This window comes from Megalops cyprinoides, chromosome 23, assembly GCF_013368585.1.
Source record: "Megalops cyprinoides isolate fMegCyp1 chromosome 23, fMegCyp1.pri, whole genome shotgun sequence".
NCBI lineage: Eukaryota > Metazoa > Chordata > Actinopteri > Elopiformes > Megalopidae > Megalops > Megalops cyprinoides.
Window position 1 is genome coordinate 10,878,894 of NC_050605.1, and position 18,840 is coordinate 10,897,733.

At 42.6% G+C, this 18,840-nt stretch overlaps 2 protein-coding genes across 3 annotated transcripts in view; one reads left to right on the forward strand and one right to left on the reverse strand.

Annotated features, from left to right (window-relative positions):
- Positions 1–4,768, forward strand: part of LOC118770243 (palmitoyltransferase ZDHHC17-like) — a 34,227-nt gene extending 29,459 nt beyond the window's left edge. The window contains exons 12-17 of the mRNA XM_036517794.1: positions 105–167; positions 654–747; positions 1,991–2,074; positions 2,635–2,792; positions 3,450–3,544; positions 4,256–4,768. Coding sequence (XP_036373687.1) covers positions 105–167; positions 654–747; positions 1,991–2,074; positions 2,635–2,792; positions 3,450–3,544; positions 4,256–4,394 — 633 coding nt within the window. The 3' untranslated portion in view covers positions 4,395–4,768. The remainder of the gene's footprint in view (positions 1–104; positions 168–653; positions 748–1,990; positions 2,075–2,634; positions 2,793–3,449; positions 3,545–4,255) is intronic.
- Positions 4,769–8,130: 3,362 nt separating this feature from the next.
- On the reverse strand, positions 8,131–16,270 carry LOC118770308 (cysteine and glycine-rich protein 2). Of its 2 annotated transcripts, none has more exons than XM_036517906.1 (6): positions 16,196–16,270; positions 14,061–14,179; positions 12,344–12,512; positions 10,903–11,032; positions 9,465–9,558; positions 8,131–8,310 (listed from the first exon to the last, which is right to left on the reverse strand). In XM_036517906.1, the coding sequence occupies exons 2-6, from the start codon at positions 14,170–14,172 to the stop codon at positions 8,234–8,236; spliced, it is 582 nt and encodes a 193-aa protein (XP_036373799.1). In that variant the 5' UTR covers positions 14,173–14,179; positions 16,196–16,270; the 3' UTR covers positions 8,131–8,233. The 2 variants fall into 2 exon arrangements, with proteins under 2 accessions (XP_036373799.1, XP_036373800.1); XM_036517907.1 differs by lacking the exon at positions 16,196–16,270 and adding an exon at positions 16,043–16,184.
- Positions 16,271–18,840: the final 2,570 nt, after the last annotated feature.

An 18,840-nucleotide genomic window follows, 5' to 3' on the forward strand; every position in this document is an offset into this window, starting at 1 on the left:
CTTCTCCCATGGCTGTCTCTCTGCTCCTTTTGAGAAACAGCTGCTGGAACATATTTGTGGTGTAAACGTATACCTCATCCTTTGCTGTTTTCTCCATCTTCCAGACCATCGTAGAGCTGGCGGAGACAGGCAGTTTGGATCTCAGCGTATTCTGCAGTACATGCTTGGTAAAAAAGCACTTTTTTATGAATAGAACCTATTTTTCTCTTGGACTTTGTTACAGCTCAGGTTAAAGCAATAATAATTTAGTAACTGCAATGTCAAGTTTCAGCTGCGTGAACTTTCCCCAGAATGTGTGAGTCAGTAGACAGCAATGAAGACTGGAGAATCAATTGCACTGCAATGAAGTGCTATCACAGCTGTATAGTAAAATGCTACCTGTTTTTCTTTGCTTCTAACAATGTATCACATTCCTTCTCCCTTGAGAACAAAGTTTATGTAGCTCACAGCATGTAATAGCAATATAAGAGAACCACAGTACTTTTAAGTTCACTTTTTAAAGGATGTAAAAGCCTCTGGTAAATTCTGCATGCTGTCGTTTTCTTCCTTATTTGTTTAAATAACAGCCACATACATTACATTACGGCCTTTTGCCTTGATGGGTCTGAGGAGTGTGTGATTTTTCACTCCATGCTGTTAAATTTGTCCAACAGATACGGAAGCCTGTGAGGTCCAAACACTGCGCTGTGTGTAATCGTTGCATTGCCAAGTTTGACCACCACTGTCCCTGGGTAGGCAACTGTGTGGGTACGTATCTGGGGCCCAGACACTCTGCAGCACTTAGTTGTACCCTGTGCATCACACCTACACAGGCCTCTTAGGTGGATAAACCTGGATGTTGTTTTGTTCTCTGTAATACACCTTCATCAGCCTAGAATTCCTGCGTAAGCAAGGGCACATGTTAGCATTAAGAATAGACCGCTCCCAGAATTCATTAGCAAACTGGCAAGGGATTGAAGGAAAGATAGGATTTAATTTAATGGAGGTTAGCCTCTCCAAAATGCGTAAGGTGCATTTTAGCTTTGTAGTAACGGCATTCAGACGCCCTTTCGGCCCAGTAACATGCTCTTGGTCCCTAATTGAGGAAATTGGGTTTGCAGTCAACTCTCCCCAAGGTTGTTTGTACATTGAAGGTGGTGGAAAAACAGCCCAGAAGAGCAATGTTTTGCACCAGCACACCAGACAGAGATTTCCTGAGAATTGCAGGGGTTGCAATCTACCCCCCCCCCCCCCCTTGCCTTTGGTCCTTGGCCTTTTCTTGGCTGGTGTCCATAGGAAATGCAAGGGGGAAACGGCAAAAGTGTATTGCACGGATGAGAGACTGAAAAGACTTAGGAGGCTGAGCTTTGGTCATTCATAAAGGGCCCAGAGGGCTGCATTCCACAGTCCAGTTCAAGCCTCAGTCCATATTCACAGGCAGCTGGTATGTTTCCTTGATTCACTGCGCAAACTCAGAAAGAAATCGCACTCTAATTTACCACACGGACGACAGAACATTTTTGACAACTATCTGCAGGTCTTCAAAATTGTTCCAGTCACTGTCCTTTTAAGTAAATATTAATGATTTTACAGCAAGAAACCAGAATCTATTTCTGCTTCTCCCGCATATGTGGCTCACATCAACAGCAATCTGTCAAGCCTCCTGCTCGGCAAGGAATGGCAAGGCCTCCTGTAGGTACTCTGTGCTCTGCAGGGCTGAAAAAAGTAGCATATTGTAAGCCGCAATTGAATACGACACCCAAAATTCAGTGTTGGAAAGGTCCCATCATTTTTCCATAGTTCATTACCGGTTCCTAAAGTGAAGGGCGCTTGACAGCTGTCAGAAACCCGTGAAGGCACCGTCGATGTTTGGCTTTCGGGGCCTTAACCATCTGTCTCCCCTTGGCTCCGGACTCACTTGGAGGAGGACCAGAGAAGGAAGAGCGTGAGGATGGAGGGGGTGGGGGAAGTGCGCTGCGATTCACCCCTCTTTCTCATGTGCCGTCCTCAGGAAGCGGGAATCACCGCTACTTCATGGGGTACTTGTTCTTCCTGCTCTGCATGATCTGCTGGATGATCTACGGCTGCATCTGCTGTAAGTCGCGCGCCGGGTTTCAGTCGTTATGTCACCACGCCCGCGCTCTCCGCTAATCTGCGCTGCCTGACTGGAACGTCAAACTAGTGCAAATGCTGAAGTACTTCATTCATATTTAGCCAGACAAGAGCATTTCCTGTTCCACCCACTCCGTCAGCTGGTGTACCACTTAATACATTAAAATTGCTGAGGTTCAGCAAATGATCTAATAATCCCTTGTTCTAAATTATATATTTTTTTTAAATTGATAAAAGCTTTGTTGTAAGCCTTTAGGCCACATTTGCACATTTTTATGGATAGAGAGTCAAAGTTTGACTTAATCCCATACATCTGAAGTTGAATGTATTTATTGCACTGAAACTGACACAATGGAATTTGTATTATTTCAGACTTGACTGTAGGGATGAGGGCAGAAAATAAATGTGCCGTGTGAATAGGGAAGAATATGAAGTGCCCAGCTTTACCAGTCACCTGAAGCGTGTGGAGAGAATGATTACGCAGCCTGGAGACCTGTCTGCTGGTTCCTAACTCCTGTGTCTGACGTCACTCATTGTCCTCAGACTGGAGGATCCACTGTGCCACCAGCTACGCCAAGGACGGCTTCTGGACCTACGTGACGCAGATCGCCACCTGCTCGCCCTGGATGTTCTGGATGTTCCTCAACAGCGTCTTCCACTTCATGTGGGTGGCTGTGCTCATCATGTGCCAGTTTTACCAGGTGAGCTGCTGCCGCATGTTGGAGTCCGGTCTGAGTCTGGACAGCGGCACTACAGCACAGCCTCCCTCTGATTGGCGCTGAACTGAATGACTAATGCGTGCAGTGGTACAGTGAGGTCATGGATATTGGAAATTTCCAGCAGTGGAAGAAGGGGGAGAGGCAGACAACAGTGTGTTTCCTTGGTGAATTCCTCATGTTATTGTCTCACAGGGGCACAGTATCTAGCACAGAGAAGCAGTAGCAACATATACATATATAGAATTTTAATAAACCTAATGGCGGGTCAGAGGTCAACAGTTAGACGCCTAATAAAATTATTTCTTCACTTGTCAGCGCAGAAGTTTTCATTGTAAATGGGGCAGCTTATTTGCAGAAATAGCCAGCTCTTTTATTCCCATTTAATGGGGAGAGAGTTTCTTGCTCTCATTATTGTTAACCACAGAAAGAGAATTCCTTCTACACCTTTATCTTGTAAAACTGTTTATGAGATCCCTTTTGAATTGAGGCTTGCAGCTGCCGGTAGTTAACAAGGTTTGTGAAGGTATTTAGGGCACTGGCAAGCGCTGTGAGCAAACAGGTGCCTAATGAATGTCTGTTTATTCTGATTCTGCCATAAAGCGTGATCTTGCATTGATGCGGCTTCCTCCCTCTCCCCAGATTGCCTGCCTGGGCATAACCACGAACGAGAGGATGAATGCAAGAAGATACAAGCACTTTAAAGTCACAACAACATCTATCGAAAGCCCCTTCAAGTGAGTACATGCCCCCGCCCAGCCATGGCAGAAGCATGGCTTCTCTGTTTGAGGGTCACAGTCCATCTGGATGGGACAACTCAGTTTCCGCAGGCTCTAAACCATAAATACCCAGAAATGTGGAGGGCAGTTAAACTGGTCCAATAGAGACAATGATTAGTAGAATCAAGTGATTATGCGCCTGGCTAGAACAATAGCCTGGATAAACAAAATGTATATGGGGCATGTGAAATGAACTGAATAGATCAAGCATTTAGCAATGAAATGAAGACATTTTCCAACCCTGCAGGACAGGGTGAGACCTTTGGTCTGCGTACCTTAGCTACACATATTCTCAAATTGATGCTAGCACCTAATCCCTTTGAATGTTGTGAACATTTCAAAGTCATTTGCTATTGCATTTGCATGCAAAGAGTTCAATGTATGTTTGATATGTATGCAGCATGTTCTCTTATATGAAAACTGAAAGTCTTCACATTTGTGTACAATTAAGTCTAAAGCACTGAAGAGCATATTATGAAAAAAGACTACTGTGTTAATGATCAAAAAGCCTGTAAACACACTAGCCCTCAAAGAATTGGGCATGACAGGCCAGTCCAAGACCTGGATCTGCCTAGTCTTGGCATTCAGTGCTGCACTTGAAGGTATACAGCTAACTTACACCCCACGTTCTCTCTCTCTCTCTCTCTCTCTCTCTCTGTCTCTCCACAGCCATGGGTGTGTTCGGAACCTCATAGACTTCTTTGAGTACCGCTGCTGTGGCCTCTTCCGGCCGGTGGTCGTGGACTGGACCACGCAGTACACAATAGATTATGACCAGACGTCTGGGTCGGGCTACCAGCTGGTGTAGCGGGCTTGTCCCGGGCGCAGGAGTCGTACCGAAGCGAGGCCGGCCCCGGGAACTCTGGCCCCGGGTCACCTCCTTCGCCGAAGACTGGAGTCAGCTGAGACGAGCATGCTGTTACAGGACAACGACGATAACGCCACCACCATACCCAGAACACAGAAAGCGCCTATCCCCACCAGATCCACCTCCCCCCCGGTTTTCCCCCAACACGGACAGTGTGCAACTGCCAACTGTGCAGGGGGGAAGGAGACATGGAGGAGGGAGGAGAGCAGATGTCAGAAAGGGATTTATTCGTTCTCTGGACAGGAGTCATACTCTGCAGTACATGCAATATTTCTTCGTTTTGTTTTGTTTTCCATCATCGGTTTTTGTTCTATTTCTCATTTTGTGAAGCTTTTTAAATTATTTCATGATTTTTTTTTTTATTATTTATGCTTTGAACTTTTCCATAAAATCGATAGAAGCCCCAGGAGATTGATTGTAAACGAGTTGTCAGTATTAAAACAGGATAGACAACCTTTCCGTGATAGGGACACTTTCAGGACGGGGACATTTTTACGTGTCTCAGCTTCTGATCCGTTAAGAGGGTGCAGTGGCAGTTGTCCAAAGACCACGTAATGTGATTGTCCCCAGTGGTCAGCTGTGATCAGTTTCACCGTTACCTTGATGTTTGAATGATGTGACAAATCAAGTCATGAAAAAATGACATATATTTGAAATCAAGAATGGGGATTTGGAAATTATGAGAAGGTGTAGGTCGGAGCTATATGAAACTATGAAAATATGATGCCTATCTATTTATTTATAAAATTCTCTGCTTAAAATTTTGTTTAAATCATGGTACGATTAGCTATTTTATGTTTGTATTCATTTTAACGTTACTGTGAAAGAATTTAGCTGTATTGATAACTTGACTTGGTGTATGCATATATATATGGATGTGCATATATGTGTGCATAAAATATATGTATAAAGAATCTCTTTTATAAACTAGACCTGACTCTCTGCACCTTGGTCAGGTGTTCATTGTCTGAGAAGTAACACTCGTGAACCAGAGAATTTTACGGAACGGATTAAGAAGGGAGTTTACAAGAATGGCTCATTCCACAGATTGTTTCTTTCATGAATTTATGTTCTTTTCATTCAGTTCTTTTGTATGTTTTTTTGTGATTATGACAATGCACTGATTACCTTTGTTTTTTTTGTTGTTGTTTTTTTCTTTGGCTTTTTTTTCCTCGTTGCAGTAAAAAAAAAAGACGGGCTGATTTTGTTGCTTCCAAGAACACTTCCATACGTTTACAGTGACTGGAGGGCCCCAGGGTTGTGTTCAGTGTGCTCTTTACAGCTTCCAGTTGTCCTCTTAGTTCTTTTTTTATCTCTAAGCAGCATCCACAAGATTAATACAAATGTAAAGAATGTGTATCTGTACATAAATTCTATAGTTCAGGCCTTTAGTTTTTTTTTTTTTTTCTTTCAGGTGAGTGATTTTTGTCAGTGTTAGTCAAAGCTGCTCATTTTAAGTTTGCCCCAACCCAAATGAGGGGAAAAAAAAAAGTCAATTCAAGTGTGTCACTGTAGCTTTTAGTGATGTCCGACACTGCTGTCTATAGGCATTTTTAACCTGCAAGTACCCTGCATGTGTGATGCTTGGAAATTGGGCTGTCCTGTACTGTAGGTCATTTGTCACCATCGAAGGTGCCCAGTGTCAGACCTGACCCTTCGTCGTACCGGAAGGGGAGCCATGTATCTGTAAATAATCAATGTTCAGCATCTGCGAGTCATTTTTTTTAACCCCAGTATGAGTACGTATCTGCAGTTATGCAAGTCCTATGTGGTCTGCAAGACACCAATATCAATAAGCCTGTTCAGGAGGTGTAATATATTTGAATGCTCCGTGCTGGAAGCCAAAACAATGGCGGTTCTCTCCTTTTCTGTGTGAAATTTCTGGGTTTGTTATGCCCTCATAATGTACAAAATTGGAAAGCAAAACCTGACAGAAATTGGGAAGTTTGTGTCTCGTTTGCAGTTTCCCATATTGTCCTCCTGCACTGATCCAGGACAAAATTCTTTGAATTCTTCGCGGCCTTTTAAATATACCGGCACAGCAAGTTTACATCATCAGTAATAGACACAATGTGTCATTGTGCATACCCATCGTTTGTTATGTTTATGGACTATGCACTGTAACACTCCGTTCCATGAGATGCCAGTTGAAACTAGAACCTTCGTTTTTCTTTTTTTAAGAATAAAGATTATTAGATGTGATACAGATAGTCCAAAGTAAACTCCCCCTCACCTCTCAACATGTGAAAAGCACATGAAAATATTTAAAAAAATATTCCTTGTTTTTACACTGCCCTCTCTCTGCCTACAGTAGAGTTCATCAACATAACTTTGCTTCAGACAAATGTTTTGGGCATGGTACAGTTTTAATGGCTTTGATAATAAAAAGTGTAAATGTGAAAATTCTTTGTGTTCATTTCTGAATGGAAAGATGGTCCCAACACTTTCTTGTCATGTGGCATCTAACAACAGAGGCAATGGAATCAGTTGAGTCTAAAAGTCCAATCTTACTTTAAAAGGTACAGTATTCTAACCTGTCCATAGGAATGCTTCTCTCACTTAGATGGACAATATTCCCATAATTATAGTAGAACATCTTTGGACAACCAACCATTTTGACCCGAATAAAAATCGCAGCAAAAGGTTAAGTGCTATTACACATTTTTAAGTGTCTGACATGAACCCATGTAAGATTCTGTAAATAATGCAAGCTGTGCAAGAGAATCAAAGCTCAGGCAGTGTAGCAACACCTGTAAAGCAGTTCTCCAAAAGCAGATACCCATCAAATGTACTTGGTTACATATATTAAAAACCTGTAAAGGTTGATATGATGATACCTTGACATGATGGTGTAATATGACATTGCACAAGTTTGAGGTGTTTGCTATTATAAACACATAACCAGAAATGTTCATTTCATTACATGGAAAAATTGAGCTGTGTTTTGTAATAATCACTGATGGTGGTGAAAAGTATTCAGCTACCATTATTTTCTATGAGAAGTGTAAAATTAACATGGCTATGAATAGCTACAGATTTATTTCTTGGGATATATGCCATACCTTCCTTCATATATCTTCCCTAAAGCTTTGGTGCTGACTGACACAATATCACATCAGTTTGCTAACCCCACCCCCAACTGCAGACAGATTCACAGTTGGTTCTTCCTCAGTTAGACCAAAAATACAGTGGAAAATGAGCAGCCTCACAGTTATAGCGCAACAGTGGAAAAACAGCACTAGTGTGTCTTTGGTGCATGCAAGAGCTTCTGGGAACCATGACCTGCTGAGAGAGACAGTCTCAGTTGACTGCATTTTTTTTCCCCACACCTTGGCTGGAAAAAGGCATAGTCTTCAAGGATTATTCACCTTGAAAAGGCTTAATTGAGCAACAGATGGCATGAAACACATTAAGCTCTCCAATCCCTCTTCTCTCTTTACAGTTATCAGTGAATGGAAAAAAAAAATCAATGCACTGAGTTTTTAGACACTAATGTCAGTATTGTCAAAATATGTTCTTGCAGCAAAACTCATGAGCTATACATGATCAGCTTTAAATGTTTGAGTCCTTGCAGTTTCTTGATTACAGACAAGTCCATAGTTTGGAACAGCTTTATTAATTGCAAAGTGGAAAAACAGACAAAACCAGTTTTTTTTTTGTTTTTTTTACAGCAACCCCCATAACGCAACTCATTAAAATGCTTTTCACAGTAACAAAGAAACGTACAAAGCTATGCCACTCTGGGCAGTGCCCTTGTTAACCGATGTTGGCATGCTTCATTATTGGGCGTGGACAAGAGCACCTGCCCCCTGACCATACCCAAATCCCTTGGGTCCAAAGTTCTTTGCATAACAAGCTGAAAAGGGAAGGAAAAAAACACCACTGTTAGATTATAAACCAAAGGCAATTTTAGGAGATAAACCTATGCTTTAGACAAAACATGTATATTGGTCAAACTTGCTGACACTCAAGAGAGTTTTCTCTGCCCCTCAGCAAAAGCTCAGTCTCTTTAGCTTAGTTCTGTACAGGTTATGTCATTCCATGTAATGTGTGATGGAAATATTTTCTATCAGAACATTCTCACCATAATCAGACACTGATATGGAAGAATACGGTGTTCTGAGCAAAGCCTGTACTACCCATCTGGCTTATTCATAGATCATAGATTATTAGAACTACTGCTGTGGTATATTTTAGTATTGCTAATTAAATATCCAACTGTTTGTGTATATTTATGAAGTAGAAATGGAAGCATGCAGAACTCGTACATCCATGAACGATTTCATGTTATACCATGTATCCCTAGCACTGTAGCGCCACAGACAGGGGGCCTTGATCCAACATATTACACTGTTCTCATTCTTTCCACTGAGGCTCCGAACCTTACACTGCAGTATTCACACCACAGGCACTGAATGCAAACTGGACACCTTTGTCTTTCTGACTGCACCACCACAAAAAAAAAAAACTTGGTTGTTTACAGGTGATTCATCCTGGTCTGTCTACGGTTTCATGGTGAACACCAAGTGCCAAGCAACTGGTGTCAAAGCCTGTCCTAGTAGGTTGGTTGCACTTCCATGTGTGCCTCAAAGCTTCCTCATTCTCCTGGCAACGTGTGCATCCCTCAATCAGCCGTGTAAACATTGTGCAGACGATTGCCATTTGGAGATGGAGTGTCAGGTGAAGCCTTTAATTTTTTTATCTGCGAGATGTCATTCTATACCTGTCCAAAAAGAATTATTTTTTAACACAATCACAATCCCCCACAATCCACTATCTAATATGCCCACAATTCAGTGGGCTGAGAGCACAAGGACTCAGTAAATACCAGGTCTGAGCACAGTCCTTGTCCTTTGTTTTTCAATGCCGCAGCACAACAAACAAGTTCATCCTGTTCCTCGGCCACAGGTTTAATCCTGTTATCTGTCTGGCTGCTGGAATGTGCCGCTGTCCCCCACGCCCTGGTGGCCGGGGATGAGTGTCGACACCGAGCCGTTGCGGGGAGCTCACCTTTACAGTAGATCTCTCCCTCCTTCTCTGTCTGAGTGGTGGATTCCAGACTCTTCCCACACTTGGCACACCGGAAGCAGTTCTTGTGCCAGGGCTATAGGGGAGAGGGGGCGGACAGAGTGTGTGGTCATGACCATGATATTGATCACCACAGGTAAGGATTAATCACTCCAGGCTGATTTACTTCATATCACCATGGAGAAATTAGATTCAGGCTGCAACCACCTCCATTTCCCTCACAAAGTGTATGCCCTCACAATGTATAAGACTTACATCTTAAGAACACCAATTTTCAAAAAAGGTTATGACATCAATATATGATCTAGACCAGCGTTTCTCAATCCTACTCCTGGAGGCCCACTGTCCTGCATAACCTCTCTCTATCCTTGCTCCAAACACACCCGACTGAAATTAGTGCGCATGCTCTTGATTAAATCAGGTGGGCTCAGCTAATCAAAAATGCCACTGATGAGTTCAGTCAGGCAGGTAGAGCAGGGAAAGATGGAAAACGTGCGGAGCAGGTGGCCCCCAGGAGCAGGATTGAGAATCAGTGCTCTAGAGCATGGCAAAATTGAGTATTTGGCTCCTTGATGAAGGAAAAGACATCTGTGGAGGTCACATACTGTAGCTGTCTTGTGTAAAGTTGGGCATTAACCTCCTTGCACCTGAATCCTAGATTGCATAGATAAGTACTGGCACAAAGAACACACCCTAGGAAGAGGGCGGTAACAGGTTACCATATTTTTGTAGCCATATACCGACTCTATGAGACCAACCAGAAGTAAGCTTCTAAAAAGTGAGATCACGTGCCTGTGCATAACATAGTGCATGACACAGTATTATCTAGCAATAATAGCAGCCATGGTATTTTGTACATTAAACAACAACTTGGAAATTAGAAATTTCTTTACAGCTTCTCTTGGGGCTGAGAGGCACCACCTCTTTCCATCAAGTTGTTGTCTACACAGATTGGTGGATGTGAATAGTTAATTTAATGGCATTTTCTTTAATTTTGGCCTGTAGGAAACATAAGGATAATGCTTCCTATTGTTTTTCCCTCAAATGCTATATGACATAATAAGTGCAAAAGCACAGCCTGATTTTTTGGGTTTTTTGCCCAGTTACATTTACATTGTTATTCAACCTGCAAAGACCAAGGGGGACCATTGCATCTGTCTGAGTCGGGCCTCCGGACTCAGGTCTGCACATTTCAACACCATCTGTTTGGAAGCAAGCCCCTGGCACAACAGTTTATGGTAAGCCAAAACTGTGGAAAATGGGATTGCCATCTTGTTAATATTACTAGAACAGAGCTGACTGACTCCATGTAACCTGCTGTTTAGAATCAAAGAAGGAGACTCCAGGTGGCTTGGATTTAAAGCTCAAATCCTCCTGCTCTCTGCCGCCTCCTCCTCTTCCTCCTGCTGCTCCTTCTCACCTTGCCTGCTCCCACGATCTTCTCAGCAGCATACACGGACTCGCCGCACCGGGCGCACTTCTCCGACCCCCCGAACTTCTGGGCGAACTTGGAGAAGTTGGGGTTGGTCGTGGGCCGATGGCTCTGAGTCCTAGATGGAGGGTGAAATGGGAACACTTGAGGCTTCCTGGCCAGCTCAGATTGGCAGCGCTGCCTAACGAGGGTGGAGAACCCTCCCCCCGCCCCTCCCCACCCCAGGTCCTGAATGGGCAGCATTGTGTGGATATTAGGGTCAGCAGTGCAGCGATAGGTGCCACTGTTACATAACAGGCCCTTTCATAACAGCCACCTGACACCATGCTCCGATTCCCAGTAAACAAGCCCCAGTGGGGGCGACTGTCTGCTCCTTGACGACAGGGAGCTGATCAAGGCCCTATGCAGAGCAACTTGCCCTAACTTGTGGACTGACATTAAGTGCTGACCCTGACCAAGGTAGCATGTCACAGGCTGTAACGCAGTCTCTTTATTCAGTCTTGATTAAAAGAGGCTCCAAGACTTGAACAAGGACAGGCACCCAGAGTTCCTGGCCGCTTTCCAAGACACCTATTCGTTCTGCACTCATATTTGATGAGCGCACAAAATGCTGTCTTGGTGATCACTGATCTGGGATCAGTAGGGTACAGTAGAACTCATGGGAGTGTTTGGGGATGCAGTCCCTGAATTGAACGATGTTGCAAACTACTTAGGTGCATGAGGCACATGACTGGAATTCTGGTCAAGATTACTTCATCAATAATACGAATATCCCCAGGTGCATTGCCAAGGAGAACTGCTAGCAACTTATGAGAACTGTATTTTCCCATCTGTGCCTCCAATTTGATTTAATTTTGGTCAGAACACAATCACTTTTTCAAACCATTAACATAACTCAAAATAATTAAATCTGGTGTTTGAGTTAAAAACAAAAACAAAAACCTTCAAGCAACCTATGATTCTTTCCTTCAAAAATACTTATTGCACTTCACAGCTCCAGACAAGCAGGTAACAATGTTTTTAAAATATTGCATATTCAGTGTTTATATTCCAGTTACCTGAACCTTCCTCAGTGTGTGCGGTTCACCACACAGACAAAGTGACAGCAGTGCTGAAATTAATTGCTACAGGAGCTGAAAGGAAAATGCTACCAAATGATCAGTGCCTCACTGTTACTTAAAATGTAAATCCAAATGAGGCTTGAAATTTATTTTAAATTCTCCTCCATTATGTTGTTAAGCTTGATAGCCTTTAACAGTGCAATATGCTAACCCCAGCCACAGTGGCATGCGCACCTGCGTGATGGTGTAACAAAGAACCACATTCAATAACAGCTCTCCCTCCGAATTATCTGAACATTCTGATCTCCAAGGTGAGCGACACTGCTGTGCCGAGTACATCTGAGCCGGCTGCCGCGGGAAACACTCACTCCTCCGGTTTGATGCCGAGCCGCTCTCCCCGGTCCATGTTCAGGGTTCCGGCCCCCTGACCGTAACCGTAACCCTTGGGCCCGTACTTCTTGCCGTAGCAGGATTTGCAGTAGATCTCCTTGTCGTGGATGGCCAGCGTGGTGCTGTCTAGACCTTTCCTGCAGACCACTGTGACCAGAGACAACAAGGTCAGGAGCGGTATGACCCAGCAGCTCAAGGCAGAAACAACAGCCGTCAAAGCACCTCTTTGTCTCCCCCAGTCAAGGACATTATTATGCAAATTATGTGAAAGGTCTATTCATCTGTGACTTGCACATTCAGCCTATGAATAACTGTTTCTTTCCCTTACAAAAAGGCTGTGATGTATAACATACAGGAGCAGGCAAAGAACCTATTAACATGTGTAATTTTAAAAACACCAATGGCAAGAGGTAAATCATTTTCCTTGGTTAGAGTTCTTCATTTAATCATATCAGGTGTATTTGGTTTATTTTGCATAACATCATGGTACTGCCAAGAGGCACAGAAACTAGTACTGTGGAGCACTGAACTTAAAAACAATCAACTTTTTTTCTTTGATTGCTAAGAACCGCAGACACATTACCTGACAAAATGTGTTGACAAGCTCAACAATACCTCATCCTCTGGATTAACAGATCCAGTGTTTTCACAATATTCCTGTCTGCCAGGTCTACATAAAATGCAAATCTCTCATCACGTACTGTACAGCATGCTGAAACAAGTGACTGGACACACCTCATCACTTCATCTCTTTGTTAAAGTCATTGCTCCAAGGAGCAAACAAGGCCACCAAAGTAAAAAAAACGCAAAAACAAAACACACCCACAGCCTAATCTCATACAGTAAAGCAAATGAGAGAGACAGAGAGAGAAAGCCAGGCTCAAGTTATTCATTTGCCTATCTTCTGATTGTGCAAATTAAGTAACCATTATAACAACTAGAGTCCTTCAAACATAAATGCTTCATGAGGGCTGGATTGTGCTGCAGTTTCAACAACCGTGTATCAATGCAAAACATGTACATTCAGCCTCTGAGCACTGCTCATGTCACTGTCACCAACATTTCAACAAATTTCACAATGACACACAGGCACTACACTGCTCTCCTGTCAGTGGTGTTCACTGTTAACCATGCTATCAGTCCTCGAACCTCACAGTGACAGCGAATCCGTACACACTTACTGCCAAACTGGGTCACACCTTTTTCATCCTCGATACATTGCTGTCACTACCACCTCAGACCCCATCCTTCTTTGTGTAATCATTGAGACCCCCTGTTAATATGGCTTCCCTTTTTAAAAACTCATGCACAAAAATATGGAATGAATAAAATAACTGCCTCACCTCCATTATGTTTGAGACTAACTCCCACAAGGACTGAGATATGCGTGAAGGTGTAAACTTCACTTCACCATGTTCAGTTTTCATCAATCGCACACAGTTACCCACAGTTGCATGCAATAACACTCTTTTGGATCCACTTTGTGAACATGCATAGTGCATACATAATGCCCTGGTGCTTTGGTCTAAGGTTAAACTAACGCAACCTTTCATCATATTGGTCCATTGAAACATCGTAGAAATTCACGGGGAAACCTTCCAGCCTTCTCAGACTCGACCTGTATGTCCCTGGTTGACTATCACTGGAAAAAAGCCCTTCTCAAAGAGTTCCCTAAACCATGAATCAGCCACTCACTGCACAGGAAGCAGCACTTGTGGAAGCTCTTCCCATCACACTGGACCTCTTCGGCGTGGTACACCGTCCCTTGGCACGCCCCGCACTTGTTCCCACCTCCCCAGTTTGGCATGTTAGCGCTGAGGAGAGAAGAGGGAAAGGAAAATTCAAACTTTGCAAAGAGGAAGTTGAGGTATATACTTCCTGTCTGAGGGTGAGTAGGATATTTCAGCGACACATTCCTGCCCTTGTGAACTACAGGCCAGGCTCAGTACCAGGAGAAAATACAGAAGGGTGCAATTGGAATCCATGGGGAGGGCACAAAACGTCATCTTAAAAAAGCGTGATAAATACTATGTACACATCGGGATATAAGGAGACATCTGGGGGTGCACTGAGGTCCCGTTGGGGGTGCACCCCTAAGCACCCCCAGTGCCAGCTATGCTACAGGCAAAAGGCAATAATGTATACCTGTTTTTCCTACACAGGTCTTCAACAACTACTGATCGTATAAGTTCTAAATATTGAATCCTATAGAGCATTTTCACAGGATGCTACCGTTAACAATGCACTACTTTTTACAGCATCTCCTTATAAATCACAATTTAAAAAGCAACTCTGCCATCTGTATGCCAGGACAGTTAGAGTACACAAATTACACGGCACTGAAGAAAGCAGTGAGGGTATGCGGCGAAATCAGAACACACATTTGTCATTATCCCAACCACAGGTCAGTGTGACTCATTAATCAAGCGTACGAACCGCTACACTGTGAGGCAATCGGTCTTCCCCCGTCTACGTTATTACAGACTGAGACGTACCCCAAACACCGAAGATCAAAAGCAGGAGAAGGAGTGTGCTCGCTCAAGGTTTTGCAGAAGCAATGCCTCTTTCTTCAGCAAACCAACGTGCAAACCTTTCAGGATTCTGTACAATTCATACAAATCATATTTAATTCAGATTTTGTGTCTTAGCATGGGTGGGCATTTCTACCGCAGTACATTTTACCTAATTGTGTTTAATTCATTCTGGAATCCATGACACTATATGTCAAAGGCAATAGCACAGACTGAACACGCAGTAGATTGCTCAAATGAGCCCATGTTTTTTGTTGATGAAATGTGGTCTCGTTTTTGCAGGAAATCCAAATTCTAAATGAAACAGCTTGCTCATAAAAGGCATTTCCTCCGTTTACAGTCGTGAAAGTCATTACGAAAATTTCAAATAGATATTAAATAACATCGCAGGAAACGATGATGTGTTTGTTTTACCGCTCCCAAACACAGGTGTACACTCAATCAATTTAGTGAGTCTATGTAGTGGACATCCTGTTGCTTCACGTTTAATCAATGGACGTTTTTAAAACTGAGTCCTTGTAGAACAGAAAATCCACGCTGAAGTGAAATAACTCGCTCTGCCTACTTTTAAGTCTACATAGCTCTGGCCAAGGTGTGGGCGATATGAGAGGCAAGAAAAGGGGAAAAATCCAAGCATGCCCTCATCTTGAGGTCCCCAAAAGACTCGACTGGGATTCTAGCAGTTTATGTAAGTAAAAACCGTGTCTGAAAGTATGAGGACAAAGCATTTTTCTAACAAAACTACCTGTCACAGAATCATAACTTGCTTAACAGGACACCAACTACAATCGCAAACGACTTGCAAATGAATGCTTGCACTCTCCCCACGTTTTATCGATAGGAAATCATGGAAATACAGAGATCAATGTGGAGTTATTAATGCAATGCTTAGTGGCTGTTTCAATCAAGAGTTCACACGATCCATTTCCTAATTTAAGTAGTCTAAATGGATAGAATCCCAGCTAATCTAATGTTCAAACCAACTGAACACTGCAGAATTGTTACATATCTATAGAATGAAACGCGGGCATGGCACATAGAAAACAGTATAACCTAACGGTGTAATCATAAAAACAACTCAAAAGTATAGGTGTACGATTCCGCATGCTGCGATCCTATGAGTAGTAGAAGAAAACCATTACGCACGCTGTTCACAAGTCTACCGTTCCGAATACGTGTCCAGGTAATTCCAGAATGGATCATTTAGTCCACCCCAAATGCATTCACATCATAAATTCATGCAAAGATGTATTCCGACAGAGGAAAAACAGCCCGAAACGATTTTTTAAAAATCCTTACATAGCTTGCAGCTGGAATTCGAGCGCACCCCCGACGGATCACTGCCGTCCTTTCAGTAAACTCATTGACACACAGTGTGAGTGTCATATTTGAGGTAAGTGGAAGGAGGGGGGAGTGGTTTGGGAGGCAGGGGTGGAGAATTTCACTTAAATCGTGCCTTGGGTTTGGCTCCCCGTGCGTCGTCACGCCATTACGTAATCGTTTCAGTTGATGAGCAATACCTCCTGTTCATCTGCCGCACCCGGCATACTACGTTGGCAATGAATTGCTGGATATGATGTAAGATCTCACATAGAAGAGAGAATATTTGGTTCTGCTTAGCTTTCTCATTTTTGTACGAAGTCGGCAAACTATTAACAAAGCACGTTTACCAATGGATACCCCCAGCGACAGTGTTGACATGATGTCACTGTGCCCATGGGATATCGGTACATTTATTTGGGAGAAAAAGCTTTGAGATGCATCTTGCTGTATCGCCTGGATCAAATGTGTTTTTGTTTAACGTAAAACTCTATACCGAATCCAACCTTGAAATGCAAACAAAAAGGATTTAATTGTACATGATGTTAATTGTGTCTTGTGGGTGTGGCAAAGGATACATTTCACAAAGAAACCAACATGAATTTCATTTCCTTACAGTAACACTAGATATGTATTGCTCCAGTGTAACTCTAACTTTACGTTAGTAACAGATGTCATTGTGGATCTTCAGAAATGTGTGGAAAGGAATGTGAGATAATGACGAGTTGATGAGCTGAGAGTGACATGAATATAAACAGTAATACTGTTCACACCAGTTATTTTTGTCACTTGTTTATTGCATGCTGCCTCTCATCGGTGTTATAACGAGGCCAAAGGAAATTCCTCCCTATCTGTACAGCCGTGTTGAATTTATGCACGTCCTTGCCAGCTGACATTCTGCAGAGTCAATCACAAAACTGGCTGCACAAATTTCAATACAATCCCTCAGCAGGCCACGTTCCAGCCCCCTGAACAACCACAAACCCTGCGCAGTCAGCAAAGCCTTCAGGCCTGCCATGAGATATTTGTACTAAAAAAAACCCCACTGTATAGTGTTACGGATATAATTATGGACTTTGGTCCATTTGTCATCACAAAGAATTAAAATCCTCTATTTTTGAAAGGGCTCTCAGATAGCATGCACAGTAAATCACCAAACATCCTGCAATATGAGATACTACCATCGACTTTCTACACCTGCGAATACTTAACATGAATTGGCTTTCTAGTATCTGTGCTTGTTCCCTTTCAGGTAGAATGATTAACAGTCCCCAGCGATAATAGCATTGTCTGATTTATGGCAGGGCCGTACACACTGTGGTCAGTGACATCACCGTCTTTGCTGTGAGTATGAGCAAAGGGGTCATGAGTGACTCACACTGAGATACATGTCTGCCCTGTCCTGTTTCTTCCATCATGACACACGGCTCATTTTTTTATCAGTCTTGTTTTTTTTATTACCTGGATCTGTAATAAATAACACTTTGAGAAATCTCATGTCTTTAAACACAACACCGGTGAGTCTGGTTCATAAGATGGAATTTTGTTTGGTTGACTTTTCATGCGTCTTTACCTGGAATGTATACTTACCCCCACTTTACCCCTCTTCGATAGGCCAGTCTTCCATTGGCAAAGTATGGGGTGTTTGTTTGATGGCATTCAAACACAATGAAATTGACCATACAATGTGTGATGTTACCAAAAAAAAAAAAGCAAATAGAAACACATTCATGTGTAGCGTGACTTTTTTGACAAAGGAGATGTGATAATGTCACAAAACATTTATTTTCTTTTCCAAAAGCACATTTGGTTTTGAATTTCTTCCTGTGATTTCTAAAGATTTTTTCAAACAAAATAAAACTTTTCAAATGATCAAAAATATAACTTTATTGTATAAAGAAGCTTCATCCTCTTTCAGAAGCTTCTGTAACAGAGGTATACCTGTATGGAATTATATTTTCAGCAGATTCAGAAACACACATATGTTGAAATAAAGAGGCATTCAGAGGACTGGAGCCAAATCCATCAGGATCCGTCAAGCTGGCTCAAAAGGACAAAAGCACTGCGCTATAAATTTATGGACTTGATGCTCCTCTTTGAAATCAATGCCACTGCGTAAGATTATATGCATACAGTTGCTCTTAACATGAATGCCATGGGCCATCACTTATACTTAGTTTCAGCAGTAATGCAATCAGACACAGATGTCTCAATTCCAAGCAGAAACTTTGCACAAGTTTCTAACTATGAATAACTTTTGCTTGAATCCTCAGTGGAACCTTTACCAGCTGAACTGGTATGCTTTTCTCTGTTGTCTCACACATGCAGTATTACTGTGTAAGACCCTGCATTAATGAAAGTATGCCTGATTATGATATGTGCACCGGAGGTCCTGGAAGAGTCTTGTAATGAAGTAGTGGTGAATCATGTAGATTTGAGGGGTGAAAAGTATTCAGAAGGATTTGGCATATTGCACAATGCAAAAAAAAAAAAAAACCTCTGACATCAGGGTAAGCCCATTTTATGTGCTTAAGAGACAGTGCTTTAGTCATACCTATGGCTCAGACTAACAATAAATCAAATAAACAGAGAAATGAGTCAAAGACTCAGACTGTGAATCTTGT